The 14,128-nt window shown below is 37.7% G+C and overlaps 1 protein-coding gene across 9 annotated transcripts in view; it reads left to right on the plus strand.

The window, feature by feature from the left end:
* Window positions 1-14,128, plus strand: part of GTDC1 (glycosyltransferase like domain containing 1) — a 368,964-nt gene that overhangs the window by 174,325 nt on the left and 180,511 nt on the right. For all 9 annotated transcript variants that reach the window (XM_070423067.1, XM_070423063.1, XM_070423059.1 and 6 more), the window contains 2 exons: window positions 2,424-2,591; window positions 6,535-6,708. In XM_070423067.1, coding sequence (XP_070279168.1) covers window positions 2,424-2,591; window positions 6,535-6,708 — 342 coding nt within the window. The remainder of the gene's footprint in view (window positions 1-2,423; window positions 2,592-6,534; window positions 6,709-14,128) is intronic.

Consider the following 14,128-nt stretch of genomic DNA (forward strand, 5'->3'; position numbering starts at 1 on the left):
ATCCTAAAAAGAAAGATAATATCCTATATGAACCCATTAAAATGATTAAACTTAAGAAATTTAAGCCTGATGAAAATTTACAATCTTATATTCAGCCCATATTCAGAGTCTCCCTGTTGTCCGCATAATTCCTTTATAGCTGCTTTTTCCCTACCCAGTATCAGAGTGGCATTTTGCTTTGGGGTTTCTTTATTTTTCTTTAATCTATATATGTTTTTTTTCTTTAATGACATTGACCTTCTTGGAGATCCAGCCCAGTTATTTTGCAAGATATGTGTCTGTTTCCTCATGACCAAATTCAGATCAGGCTTTTCTGGCAGATTTGTATCTTTCTCATTGGTGATTTGAATCTTTCTCAGTATATTGTATTGGGAAATACAAGATATGAATTTGTCCCATTAGGTCATATTTAGTTTGATCACTTGGATAAATTCATGTCTGCCAAATTTCTCCATTTTAAAGGTACCGTTTTTTCTTTGTAATTAACAATTAATAAGGGGACCACATTTAATGAATTTTTCTACCTTGTGTGTGAAAAATGTTGAACTTACTCAGGGCTTAATGATTAAGAATGGGTGTGTATGTTGGGGCTGGGAGTGGGGATACAGGGGAAGGGAGAGAATTTTCCAATAAGTAGACCCACAAGTGACCATCTAGTTTCTTTTAAGGAAAATATTGATTGAGATTAATGTTTTATTGTTCTCTCTACTAAGGATAAGATTTGTAGATAAGCAAATACCTTCATATTTCAGAATTTTCGATTTAAGTTCTTGAAAGACTTGTACGAGGTGGTGGTGGGAATATTTTTGGTGAAAATAGGGCATTTTCTGGCCATAGTTTTTCTCTTTGCTTTAGTTAGGTACGTGGAGACAATTTAAACAATAGTGTATCTCCTTTGTAAGATTTTTAATTTTTTTTTTTTACTTTAGAGCAACAAACCATGACATTAATATAGCAATGTGGGTGTAAAATTGAGATCACTGCTTTTTGATCAGATGTGCCTTTTGTAGCCCATGAAGAAGACACTTGAATTCCTATTTATGATACATGCACTTATTATGTAATCACTCTTCTTATGTGAAAGGCTAGTGCTGCAGATCATATAAACACCTGAAGTTAGCCATTTGGCTTGTCAGCCAGGGAGAATTTATAGGAGTTGTAATCATGGTAATAACAAGGATGATATTTTGTATTTATTAAGTACAGAAAAATGCATTTGCAATGTAACTCGCCCATGACCAATTCATGTCCCTGGCGTAATGGAAAGCACTTGGGGCTGAGAGACCGGGAGCCCTGCTTCGCCACTTTCCAACAGTGTGATTCCAGGAACACTCATAACCTTCCCGAACCTCATTTTTTAGACTGGGAATTAAAGCTGCAAGGGTCAAATGATGCTGCATTATGTTTTAAAGGTGGTATTCCATCAAAATTGTGCCATCTAAATGTACTTGGCTGCTCAGGGACTGTAATTTGCACCTCCTGTGTCCATAAGTGGTAGATACCTCATTAGTGAAACATACGAGGTATGAAACATATCTCTCCTTCCTGTTTGTAACTTCAGTACTTTGTGTGTGTCACTATGACAGGCAGCATTCATTGCAGTGGGCAGCCTTGTCCATCTTTTCTGTTCTTCCTGGCTAGACCCTGGCACGTAGTAGGCATTTAGTAAATGTTTGGGGAGGGAGTGAGTTGATAGACACTTTCCTTTATAAACATGGTAGGTAAGCTTTCAGTTTCCTCCCCTCCCCCAAAGAAAGGGAATCAATCAGCCTTTCTTCATTTTTTAAATATCTATGTGATCTATAAGGGGTTTTACAAATTGTATATCTAGTGCCACTAGTAGTGCAGTAGCAGAGAAAAATTAGAACTCCCCACCCACCCAGAAATATTGTAGAATCGTTAAAAAAAGGGGGGGGAGGCATGGTGAGAAAACATACCAAGAGAAAAAGACCACACTAGATAAGTCTATTGCATAAATCAAAAGGGTTTATGTCATAACATGAGCATGTGCCATTCCTGCTTGTATATTGAATTTCAGTAGTTGGTTGCATAAAGAAGTAAAGTGTAATGAAACTGGCAAGCCAAGTATTCCCCAGTCAGCCTTATCTTTGTTCCATTTGTCCTTCAGATAGAGCTTTTCTTGCCTTTTTCAATAAAACCCATCCAGCTTTTTTTTTTTTTGCATCTCTCAGTAACTGAGCTGAGAAGACCAATGAGATTTGGAGCTTTTATAGTTCTTAGCAGCTGCTTTTTTCAGAGATCAAGACTTGGAATGCTGCTACATGGTATTAATTCTTAACTATTGATGTGTCCCTGTAGGGCACGTGTTTTTCTGGGGGTAGGATGGGGAGGGGAAAGAAGGGCAAAGGATGACGCCAGTCAAGCGTGCTCTGGACAGTGAACCCTCATTTCTTATTTCCTAGGACCCTCTTTGCAAGCTCAGTGCTTAACCTGACTGAACTGGCTGCCCTTCGGCCTGACCTTGGGAAGCTGAAAAAGATTCTCTACTTCCACGAGAACCAATTGGTATATCCTGTCAAGAAATGTCAGGAGAGGGATTTCCAGTATGGATACAACCAAATTCTCTCATGGTAGGTATCGACTGTATCATGATATTTAGTCCTTTGCTACTTTTATCTTGATAGATGGTTAGCTTTTAAATCTAGAGACCTGATGTACCCTTATTTTAAAACACCTTAAGATAGGTACAAGTGTTTATTTAAACATAGCTTCCATGGTAGTAATTACTTGTGCCTCTGCAATCTATGTATAGGGTCACAGCTAATCCTTTTATAAAATACATATATACATATGTATATGTATATAAGATCTAATTATATGTTGAACTAATTATCTACTTTCTACAACATTCACAATGGAATCAACGGGTTCACAGGGACCTTCTTCACCCTTGATTCTCTCATCTGCTGTTTAAGACATACTTTCAGGAAAGGGCAGTCAGTCTGCTCTTTTGCCAGCCACTTTCAATGAATCCAGCTAAAATCAAAATAGAAATTTTCAGAGGAGTAAACAAAAAATAAGACATAATGGAGCAAGGAGGTTTTTTGTTTGTTTGTTTGTTTTTATATAATTTGTAAGAGAAAACTATGGAAAATGAATCTTTAGGTAGTTGGTATTTTTCGCCCCCTCATTGAGTCTTCTGAAGTTGCACTGCCTTAAAATACCATGACATTTCAAAGGTGATGGTCCTTCTCTCTTGTTACTTCAACAAAGTGTATCTCCTGAAGCTTACTTAATGAAAGAAGTTAATAACAACCCTGAAACGGCTTGGCTATGGCATCCTATTCACAGAACTACAACAATCGAATTGACTTAGTTTGGCCGTGAATGGCTAATTTTTACTCACCTTTTTAAACAGTTATTAGCAATTGGGATTGTTGATGGGTTTAAAGAGACTCTCAACTCTTGCAAGTATAGTCCATAGTTTAGTTGACATAGAAAAGCAGCTCTATGGTGCTGCTTCTGTGTTTTGAGCATTTTGTAAATGCTTTTCTGCAATCATTTTTACAAGCTGCTTCAATTGTGAAGTAGCAGTGCTATCAAAAGAGTGGAACTGCTTCCCAGCGAATGTCTCATAAAAAAGCAACCATTTTAAAATTTCATAATAAAATTAAAATACTTTCTTTTATATTGAAACAGAGAAGGGAAATATGTTTTAAAAACAAAAATAAAATCATTTTGTGCTTTATCAATATGGAAAACATTTGTAATATTCTTTTGATTTCTTGAATTAGCATCATTCTTTTCCTCAGATAGTGTGTGTTTATTACCCTTGAGAAATAACTGGGGGGAAAAATTAAGCCTATTTTTCCCTTTATGGGTGGCTTTAAAGTTAATGGAAGTTACACTCACTCATATCAGGGAGGAAATGCATGAAAAAGAGTATTTCTGTAAACTATCTTGGATCTTTAATTTAGCATAGACTGGGTGTTAAGATTGTAAGTGTTGGGTTGTATGCGGATATTTGAAAAAAAAAATTTAGCTTACTGCCCCTCATCTCTCTCTTCCATAAAAGATTGTTTTTGCTTGTAGCAATGAGACTATAAGAACACTCCTACATGATTTTTCAGCATTGCTCTTCTCAAGAGGGTAAACTGTTAGACATGCTTGGAGAGAAAGAAGTGGACTTGATCATTGGTTGGCTTGTTAATAAGAAAAAAATGGCTCACGGTTGTCTAGAGGAAAAATAAGAGTGTCAGGAAGCAGTCCTGTTCAAATTCTCTTTGAAACATATGACTCCCCCTTCCTCAAATGTTTCTCTAGTTTTCTTGCTGACTTCTGCTTTTGTTGGCACTGGGAGATTTCTTTCCTGGCCGTGTGGCAGTTAAAGACTTTAGAGATGACTGACATAAGCACTCACCTTAAATAGAGGTTTCACTAACCCTCTGACTTACGAACGCATGTCGCAACTATATATGATGACCTGTGGGTCGCTATTACAATACGTGACATATGGTGAAAACAGACTAGCTGTAAAACATCCTTCAACTTTTGCTATATTATTATATTGGCTTCCTTATTGTTTGGTGTTGTGTCAGCACTTCTCTGACATTCTTTTGTATTATCCATGTTGTAATCACCCCTATCCCCAAATTGGCACTAGGTCACAACTAAAAAAAAAATAACTTGTATGGGAAAGCAGTTTTGTGAGGCAGGCATAGGGGTGACAGGTCAACATTCTTTTTGTTGGTTTTTCGTTCCGCTCTGTATTAATAACAGGAACTTTAGCTGTCTCAGTAAATGTGAATTAAACTAACCTGAGGCTGTGCTATGGTATGTATTCCTCTTCTATAAGCTCTGCTTATTCATCTGTGTTTTGCAGTCTATGGACTTGCATGTCTTCTTTCAGTCTTTTTTTTTTTTTTTTACCTATCATTTTAAAGGTGAAGTAAAACTGTTTTTTCTATTGGATCCTATATCAAAGCATTTGTATTCATTTTATTGAGATCCGGTGACACTGAGACACCGTTTCATTGCTTACTAGGTAAAATAGCGATTATCAACCTTTTTTATCTCATGGCACACAAAAACTAATTACTAAAATTCTGCAGCACACCCAAAAAATATATTTTATGCCAATATTTTTAAAAAAATAGGTATAATTTTGATTCAATCACACCAGGCAGCTATTGCTGTGTTGGCTGCTGTCATTTTTTAATTTGACAATCTAAGGGAAAAGAGGTCAGTGCCCCTAACTAAATAGTCAGATGTTGCATGTTTTAAAAATTCTTGTGGCACTCCGGTTGAAAATCCCCTGCTTAAAGCAAAGAGGGCCATTAAAAAAATCAAAACAATGATCTCTTAAATCAGTATTTTGACGCATAAAGGGAACATAGTACATATTTATACTATAGACAGGGTGGGGCAAAAGTGGGTTCATTCTTGTTCATATGGAAAATAATACAATAAAACAAGAATATAAACTCTGTGTTTTGTGTACTCACAATTGTAAACATACTTTTGCCTCACCCTATACTTATGTTTTATCCTGCCATCACCCATGGTTATCATTTGTGTTCATTGGTTTCCAAGAATATGTTATAGAAAATTCTGAAAATTGCTCATGTATTTATGACACACAGACTTTATTTTCACGTTGCCTTATAACTATGTATTTCAGATTGCTTTTTGTTTTTTAAAAATATTATGGGGAGGAGCACAGTCTTTCATCTAAAGCAGTAGCCAATATTGCATTTCTTTTGTTTAATTCTGAAAGTCCATGGTATTGTGATTCTTTATAATGAGTTCCTTTATGTAATGATTTCTACCAATTTCTTTTACTTCTCTGACTATTTCAAATATCTTGGTGAAACTATTTGTAGAGACCCCATATGATCCCTCCTGTATAGCCCAGAACTTTAAAAAGTTTCTTGAAGCAAGGGTTAAAACAAGAAAGAGACTTCAACCACATACTTTGAAGGTATGCTCTAGTATGAAACAGCTTTATCTCAATTAGTCCCCTTGAAGGTAGTGAAAAATATGGCAGACATTCTGTTCTGCCATATTTGGTATAAAACAACCTCCGTTACTGACAGAGAAACCAGCGTGGGTGGTTGGGTCACAAAGCAAAAGGTCCTACTGTACTTATTGCTGTTGATAGTATAGAAAGTTCCTGACATTGTGGAAGAATATAATTGGCTTTGAAGCCTCACAGAAAGCATTAAATCATTTAATTCCTCTCCTGCCTTTCATCCTGACACCAACAATGTAACTTCCCATGATCCTATAAATAAAGAGCTAATATGCTAATTAGACCAAATAGCCGAATGACCATCCGGACAACCTTCCAGACGAAGCCAGGGCTGTAAGGGCCAGCCGGGGCTGCAAGGGCCAAGCCCCTTGCATGAATTTCATGCATGGGGCCTCTAGAATAATATAATAAAATGAACTTATCTATTAGAGGCATTTTGATAACTACTTATAGAAGTGCAGAGTATTTTTTTTTTTGCAAACCCAAGGTGCAATGTAAACTCTGTTGGGCTCATCATTTGTATTTATCCTTTCCCTTTACAGCCTGGTGGCTGATGTGGTGGTATTCAACTCTCTTTTTAATATGGAGTCGTTTCTCACTTCTATTGGGAAATTTATGAAGCTGATTCCTGACCACAGACCCAAGGATCTGGAAAGCATCATCAGACCCAAGTGCCAAGTTATTTACTATCCCATCAGGTTTCCTGATGTGAGCAGGTCAGTATGTTTGACTCTGTTTGTCAAATTATTTCCCAACTGTGTAGGAATTGGTGTTCTTCTTGCCAATTTTATCTTTTCAGCATAAGCATGGTTAATTAGAGAATCGAGTTCCATTTCACCATGCTGTGATTTGCAAAGATTTTAAATAATCATTTGTCTGACCTATCACTGAATGGTTACTTCTGATGTTGAGATCTTTCTTTCTTTTCTCTTATTTATTTGTTTGCTAAAACAAGCTGTTTTGATTTTTAACACTTACTGTTTTGGTTCTTTCCTTGTTGTTTTGTTAAAGAAGTCATCGTCAAGCCTATTTCTCAACTTTTGCATTCAGCTTATATCCATTGATGTATATGTATAATAACTGTTCTAAGTAAATCAATGCTAAATTTTGCTGCTTGGATTACTTTCATTTTCCATGCTATTTTCTTCACTTTTTCCCTTCTTCCATTTTTTATTATTTATATTATCTTAATAGAGAGTTGGGTATTCTATGTTGGGTCACAAAAGCACTTAATTGCTATTTCTCTTTCTCAGTTACTAAGGACATTTTTTATTACCCTGGTTGCTAGGCCCACCCTGAATTAGCAACGGATGATGTGGCTCAAAGGGAACATTTTAGAATTCCTTTTCACTTTTGATTAAACCTAGCAAAATTGTTTTTACTACCACCAGAAGTATCTCTCCCTTGTGAATAGTAAGTTTGCTTCAGTGGGATTCACACTAGCTGGGGATGCTGCTGTTTTGTAACTGACTGTGTCCTTAAAAAGAGTTCAGGGACAGCTGTCTCTTCCCCATCCTTGAAATGAAGGCAGGAAACGATTTAATGTCCATACGTGCTATTCAGGCAGTCAGCAGTACTCTCTGTGTTCTGGACTTCCCGAGTTCGTCCAGATTTTGCTATGGAGACAGTTGTCCTCCTCCACACCCCAATGCTGGTTTATTTGAGTTTCTTATTAGTAAATATTTCTTTGAAGAAAAATATGCCTAATACCAAGTCAAATGAGTGAGTCATACAATTTCAGTTAGAGTACTTTGCCCAGTCCTCACTTTACAGAGTTCAGAGAGCAGGCCCAGGGGCCAGAGATTGTCTTGAACTCACACAGCTGGTTATTGTCACAGAGTAGATTAAAGTTGGGACCCTATGAATTTTTATTCCATTTTTTGTACTGTCCAAGCTTCCTGTCAATGTTGGTCATTTGTCAAAAACATTAAATGGTTTATTTACAGTTTTGAATACTATCAAGCTAAGTGAAATTAAGACAACCATCGATTTTCAGATACATATATATATATATATATATATATATATATATATGTATGTATGTATAATATGTATTTGTATAAATACAATTTTCTTATGTCTGATAAATTTCAACTTTTGAAAAATATAGTTGTTATACATTAGATCCACGATTATCTCCAACACAGCTTATACTTTAGATCATATTTTTAAAATATGAACCTTATTTTTGACATGTTTTTATGTTTTTCATATAATATAAAGTCAAAATATACATCTTTAGATAAATAGGTGGTTATAGCACATCTTAATTATTACTGCTATAGAATTCCAAATAAATACTGTTTTAAATTCATTTCCATATGACATATCCCTCCATCATTATGTGTTTAATACACCTGTGGCAATTGAATAGTTTATTAATTTAGACTGTATTACCATAAATACATCTCGCTAAATGGAAGAAGGTTAAGAAATATTGTGGCCAAGATAACATTCATAAGCGAGGTCTTAGCCCAGAGTGTTATTTGAGTTATTTTCAAATGGTAATTTGCTTTATCCAACTCAAACTCATATAGTGTAAGTAAGTGATTATTTGCATGAATGACAATCATTCTAATGCCTCCAGTCTTAGAAGAGTATTATTTTGTTGAGATGTTAAAAAATACTTAGTAATTCCAAAGGCAAAGTCGCCAATGTGATTTTAAAATACAAACACAGTTTTTGGATGCTTATATCTTTCTCCCTTTACAAATATTTTTTGGTCATGGCAAAATTGGGTGTAAGTAAAAAACAAAGAAGAAGGTACAATTAAATTATTAATACAATGTGCTATAATAATATATAATAATGGATATTAAACAGGGAAGGGAAGATGCCATATTTCAGCAAAATCGGTGAGGCTTTATTATGCGGATAACTGTTAAAACACAGACCATGTCTGTCACATAGGGATTCAGTAACATTTGGCTTGTGGCACCTGCTGATACCTCATGTCCTCCTCCCCATCCACTGCTTTATTGTCAAAGACCAGGACACAGTATACAGAAAGAATGTTCAATTGAAAATGTTTCATTATATGAATTTATTTTTGGATGGGAAATCTCTTTAACACCAAAGTTGCACATACGTGTATTTGAGTCTTTGCCTTACAAGCTCTGTGACCTGTACTAGTATAAGTGAAATGACCCTGAGCTTAGGTTCTTTAATGGTCATGATTATTTTTGCCTTATAACCTCATAGGTATGATGTTGTGACTAAATGAATTAGTGTGTGGCAAATGCCTAGCATAATGCCTGAGATACAGTAGCGTCCCAATGAAGATGAATTCATCTTATTAACACCTCATCCCATTCTTTTATAACCTAGTACATTTATTGTCACCTGCATATAAAGGGCAGTGTTCGTCTCTCTTTATTAGTGAACACATGAAAATAGAGAGGTACTAAAAAGAAAAAAGAGAGCCCTGCTGGTTGAATGTCAACCCAGGAACCCATAGATATCAGTTCAATTCCCAGTCAGGGCACATGCCCCGATTGCGGGCTTGATGCCTGGAAAGGGGCATGAAGGAGGCAGCCAATCAATATTTCTCTGTCATCATTGATGCTTTTACCCCTTCCTCTCTCTCTAAAAATCAATAAAACATATTTTTAAAAAAGAGAAAACTACTCTGCCATATAAATAGATCAATTTATTTATTCTCTTTATCACTCTGACTCAGTCTTTTGACCTTCAGAGAACCTGCCACCCATTGATTGAGCCAACCCCTCACTTTCATTCTTCTCTTACCCTAATTTCCCTCCTTCTTCCCCAGCCTAATTTTCATATTCTATTGTAATACTCTTTTGCATATACTTTCAAATCTTTTGCCCTTTCCTTTGTATTTAATTAGGAGAAGACATCCTGCCACACTTATTAGTCTACTCGAAACCCATGACTCCTAAATTCAGATGGAACCTTGATCTGCCTGGCAAGCATACCACATTTTCCTCTTTTAAATAACTAACCATGCATTTTCCTTCCTTTGCAAACGCCTAATAGTAAAGTGTCTGATTTCATCCTCAGATCATGACTGAGAAAATAGAGGCAGTCAGGTGAGAATTCTGTCCTCTGCTACCACCAGATCTATGCAGTTGTGTGCTTCTGGGGCCTGGTCTCCATCTTCACACCTGGTCCTGTGGGTGAGCTGGCCTTGCTCCTGTCTGAGGCCCTTCCTCCACTCCACTCATTGTCAGAGCCCATCCTGCTCCCAAACCTAAGGACTGTTGTTCTAACAAGTTTTTCTTCTCTCTTCTGCATCATCAGTTTTCCTTTCTTCTGGATCATTCCTATTAGCATACAAAAATGCTGTTAGGTTTTACATCTTTTGAAAAAATTCTCTCTTGATTCCTCCTCTCCCTTCCACTACTGCTTCATTTCCTTCTTTCTCTCAGGACCAAAACTTCTTGCAAGACTTGTAAATATTTGTTGTTGCTAATTTCATTCCCATTGTTCTCTCTTAAAGCTACTTCACTGAAATGGTTTTTGTCAAGATCACCCGTGACTTCCATGTCTCTGCATCCTGTGGTCACCTCTCAGTCCTCATTTTTCTTAATGTATCACAGTAATTGACATACTATGACACACCCTTCAGTTGGTTTCTAGGACACATAGGTTGCTGCTTTTCAGACTTGTTGTTGGCTTCTTATCATTGCCCTGCCCTTTAAATTTGGACTGGCCTTTGGCACTCTTAATACTTAAAGGGTTCGTAGAGGAAGAGCCAATGACTGAAATGAGAAAAGAAGATAGAGGGGTCAGAAGGTCAACAATGAGAGAATTATCTTGTGGAACAAAGGGAAGAGTGTTTTAAGATGATGGTCAGTAGGGAAAGCAGAGGAATGAGATTGACTAAAGTGATGACTAAAATGTATCCTTGAATTTTTCAATTCAAGTGTCAGTGGTACCCCACCCTGCATTCTGTTAACTCACAGAAAATTTTCATATGTTCTTCCTGATAGCCACACAAACTTAGGATTCAAATCCAGATGAGACCTCTTTCTGTGTCTCTGTGTGTCTCTCTCTTTTACACACACACACACACACACACACACACACACACACTACTCCTCCTTTTATGGATTTATGGATGAAGGCACTGAGGCCCAGAGAAGTTAAGTGTCTCCTGGTAATCACACAGCGAAAGACAGAGCAGGAACTAGAACCCATATCTCAAAATCTCCCTCCAGTGCTCTCACACCACTGATTGCAAATTCAGTTTCAGCTCCCAATTGTCTTATTGCTCAGCTGACAACAGATTAGCAGCATCCAATTGGGGGTGTGATAAAGTCAGGCTCATGACAGCAGTAAAAAGTGACAGCTGACTGACAACTTGACAACAAGGGAGGAGAGAGATAAACTATTAAAAAATATGAGAAGTGAAAAAGCGTAGCAGCCTGGAGCTCCTTCCGGGCAGGGCAGGCAGCTCTCACATGGAGGGTCCCCTGCTGACATTTGTCCTCAGTGGCACAGCTTGAACATCAAAGGATGGCTGTGATTTTATTACGAGAGAGCAAATGGCAGCCCATACGTACATTCCTTTTAAGAATGTAAAGAAATGGCTCGGCTGGTGTTGCTCAGTGGTTGAGCATCGACCTATGATGCAGGAGGTCACGGTTTGCTTCCTGGTCAGAGCACATGCCCAGGTTGTGGGCTCGATTCCCGGTGTAGGGCATGCAGGAGGCAGCTGATCAATGATTCTCTCTCATCATTGATGTTTCTATCTCTATCCCTTTCTCTTTCACTCTGGAATCAGTAAAAATATATATTTTTTAAAAAGGATGTAAGGAAATGTGGAAGCCACTTTTGGCAGAAAGCATAAATGACAGTAAAGGAAGGTAAACATTGTGTCCTACTGTAGGGTGTACATGAGCCATGTTTACCTAATGGAAGATAATGAACATCCAGACCCTTTCTCAAGCAGTCCTACTAGCTGCGAGTTTGGGTGACTAGGGAACATTTCAACAAGCTATCATTTTAGATCTTCCTGATTGGGGCCCTTTCATGGACCAAGCTTTTTTTTTGCTGCTGGCTCTATGCACCAGCTTCTTCAGTACTGAAGGCATCCAGACTTGCCAGGTGATCGGTGGTTAACAAAGCCCATTTGCCACATTAATATCATATCTCAGCCTGTTTGAGCTGCTACCACAGAGTATCATAGACTGGGTGGCTAGTAAACAACAGAAATGTATTTCTCATAGTTCTGGAGGCTGGGGAGTCCAAGATCAAGGCACTGGGAGATTTTCTTTCTGGGGAAGGACTACTTCCTGGTTCATCGATGACTTATCTTCTTGCCCTGTTCTCACTTAAGGAAGGAGCGAGGGATTACTCCGTGGTCTTTTTTAAAAGGGCACTAATCCCATTTATGAGGTCTCCACCCTCATGACTTAATCACCTCCCAAAGGCCCTATCTCTCAATATTATTTCCGGAGGGGTTAGGATTTCAACAAATGAATTTTGAAAGAATGCAAATATTCAGCCTGTGTCTTATCAGAAGATACATATTATCTGAAAACGTGGTGGGATGAGACTAATAACAGACACATTGCAAAGGAAAACTATTGTGTTAAATGATGTAGATTAGATGGAAAATTAAGGAAATTCTGTGCATTTCAACAAAGCATATTTCACACAGAACTCTGTGGTGCTGATGGGTGTGTGATGAGGAGGAAAGGAAGCAGTCCTGCAGCCTATCCTAGGTCATGTGACCGTCATCCAGGCAAGGCCTCACAGAACTAGGGGATGTTCCTCATCCAGACCCTTGTGCAAGCGTCACTCTTGCGAGAGCAGAGCATCTACCCAGAACATTGCTTTCTGACCATGTCATCTCTGGAAGGTAGAGCTCACCATAACAGCTCCCTTTGCTGATTCTTATTTTAGCCCTGAATCTTGGAAAGCGTAGTATACATATTTTGCCATTTTCATCTTCCAACAAGTCTGAAAGATATTTTCATTTATAGTTGAAGAGACTCAGCCATAGAGAATGTGATTAACTCTGTGCCTACAATCACACAGAAGTAAAGGTAGAACTAGAAGTCAATTGCTTTTATCCTGTTTTAGAACCCACATTCTTAACAGCCTTTCTATCCTGCTGGTCCTGCCAAGAGAGGGTCTGGTCTCCTGGTCCCTGGTACTTGACCCTGGCCAGTGAAGGACAAGGGACTTATAAAAGAGAACTGACAGAAGCATCGAATGAAAGGGGACCTGTCATGGTAAGGTTATGGATAAAAGGACTCAAGGCTTCAGACAGTAGACTTTTAAAGGTTGACATTTTGAAAAAAGAGGATACCTGAAGAGGAATGAAAAATGTTAGGGAAGAATTTTTATAGTAAAATTGAAGAGGGACCTAAAGAAGAATAGGAAGACTGCTTCAAAGAAAGAGCTGTGGGAACAGACTGCTATTTTACCTATCAGACCATTCATTTTCTGTTGCTAATTATCTCTCATTTATGCAAACTCTCTTATCTCACAAGTGAGTTTCTAGAATGACACCTGTCTCAGAGGGCAGGGCCAATCCATTATAACTAGATTATCCCCACTTCCAACAAGTTGGACCATTTAAGAACGTAGAAATACAGTGAATTACCTGATCCTTGAAAAAAGATAATGTCTTTTAAAAGAATTCCATCAGGGAGGTATGACTGGGGAGTTTCAAAATGGATATGTCTGCTTCAAAAAAACACACATTCAGTTGTATAAAAGGAGATGAGAAGTAAATGCTCAAGTTGTCAAGGCTAGATATGTGTATATATTTGTCACTTCTCTGCCTTCTCAGCCACATTGTATTATGAAAAAGAGTTTCAATTTGTTCATTATATTTACCCATAATTGATGTATTAAGATAAAGTGTATTATCCATGTATTTATTTTTTAGTGCAGGGGTGAGTGGATGCTATATCCTTAGGAGTGGGAGTCTGGACTTTGAGCACAATGAAGCTGGTGTGCTTCCGATGAGAAATCTATAGTTTCTCTGGGTTTCAGTTCCACTTCAGTCCCCATGGAGAACATCAGTGTCAACCTTGCTGAGATCATCGGGGGAGAATGTCATAGGTTTCTGTGATCATTTCACTATTTATCCCTGTTTCTCACGATATGGATCATCAGAGGTGCCCCAGAGTAAGAAGGAGTGGATTTCACCTGTGG

This window comes from Myotis yumanensis, unplaced genomic scaffold (genome assembly GCF_028538775.1).
Source record: "Myotis yumanensis isolate MYYU_CA2020_CCGP unplaced genomic scaffold, mMyoYum1.0.hap1 SCAF_8, whole genome shotgun sequence".
Taxonomy (NCBI): Eukaryota; Metazoa; Chordata; class Mammalia; order Chiroptera; family Vespertilionidae; genus Myotis; species Myotis yumanensis.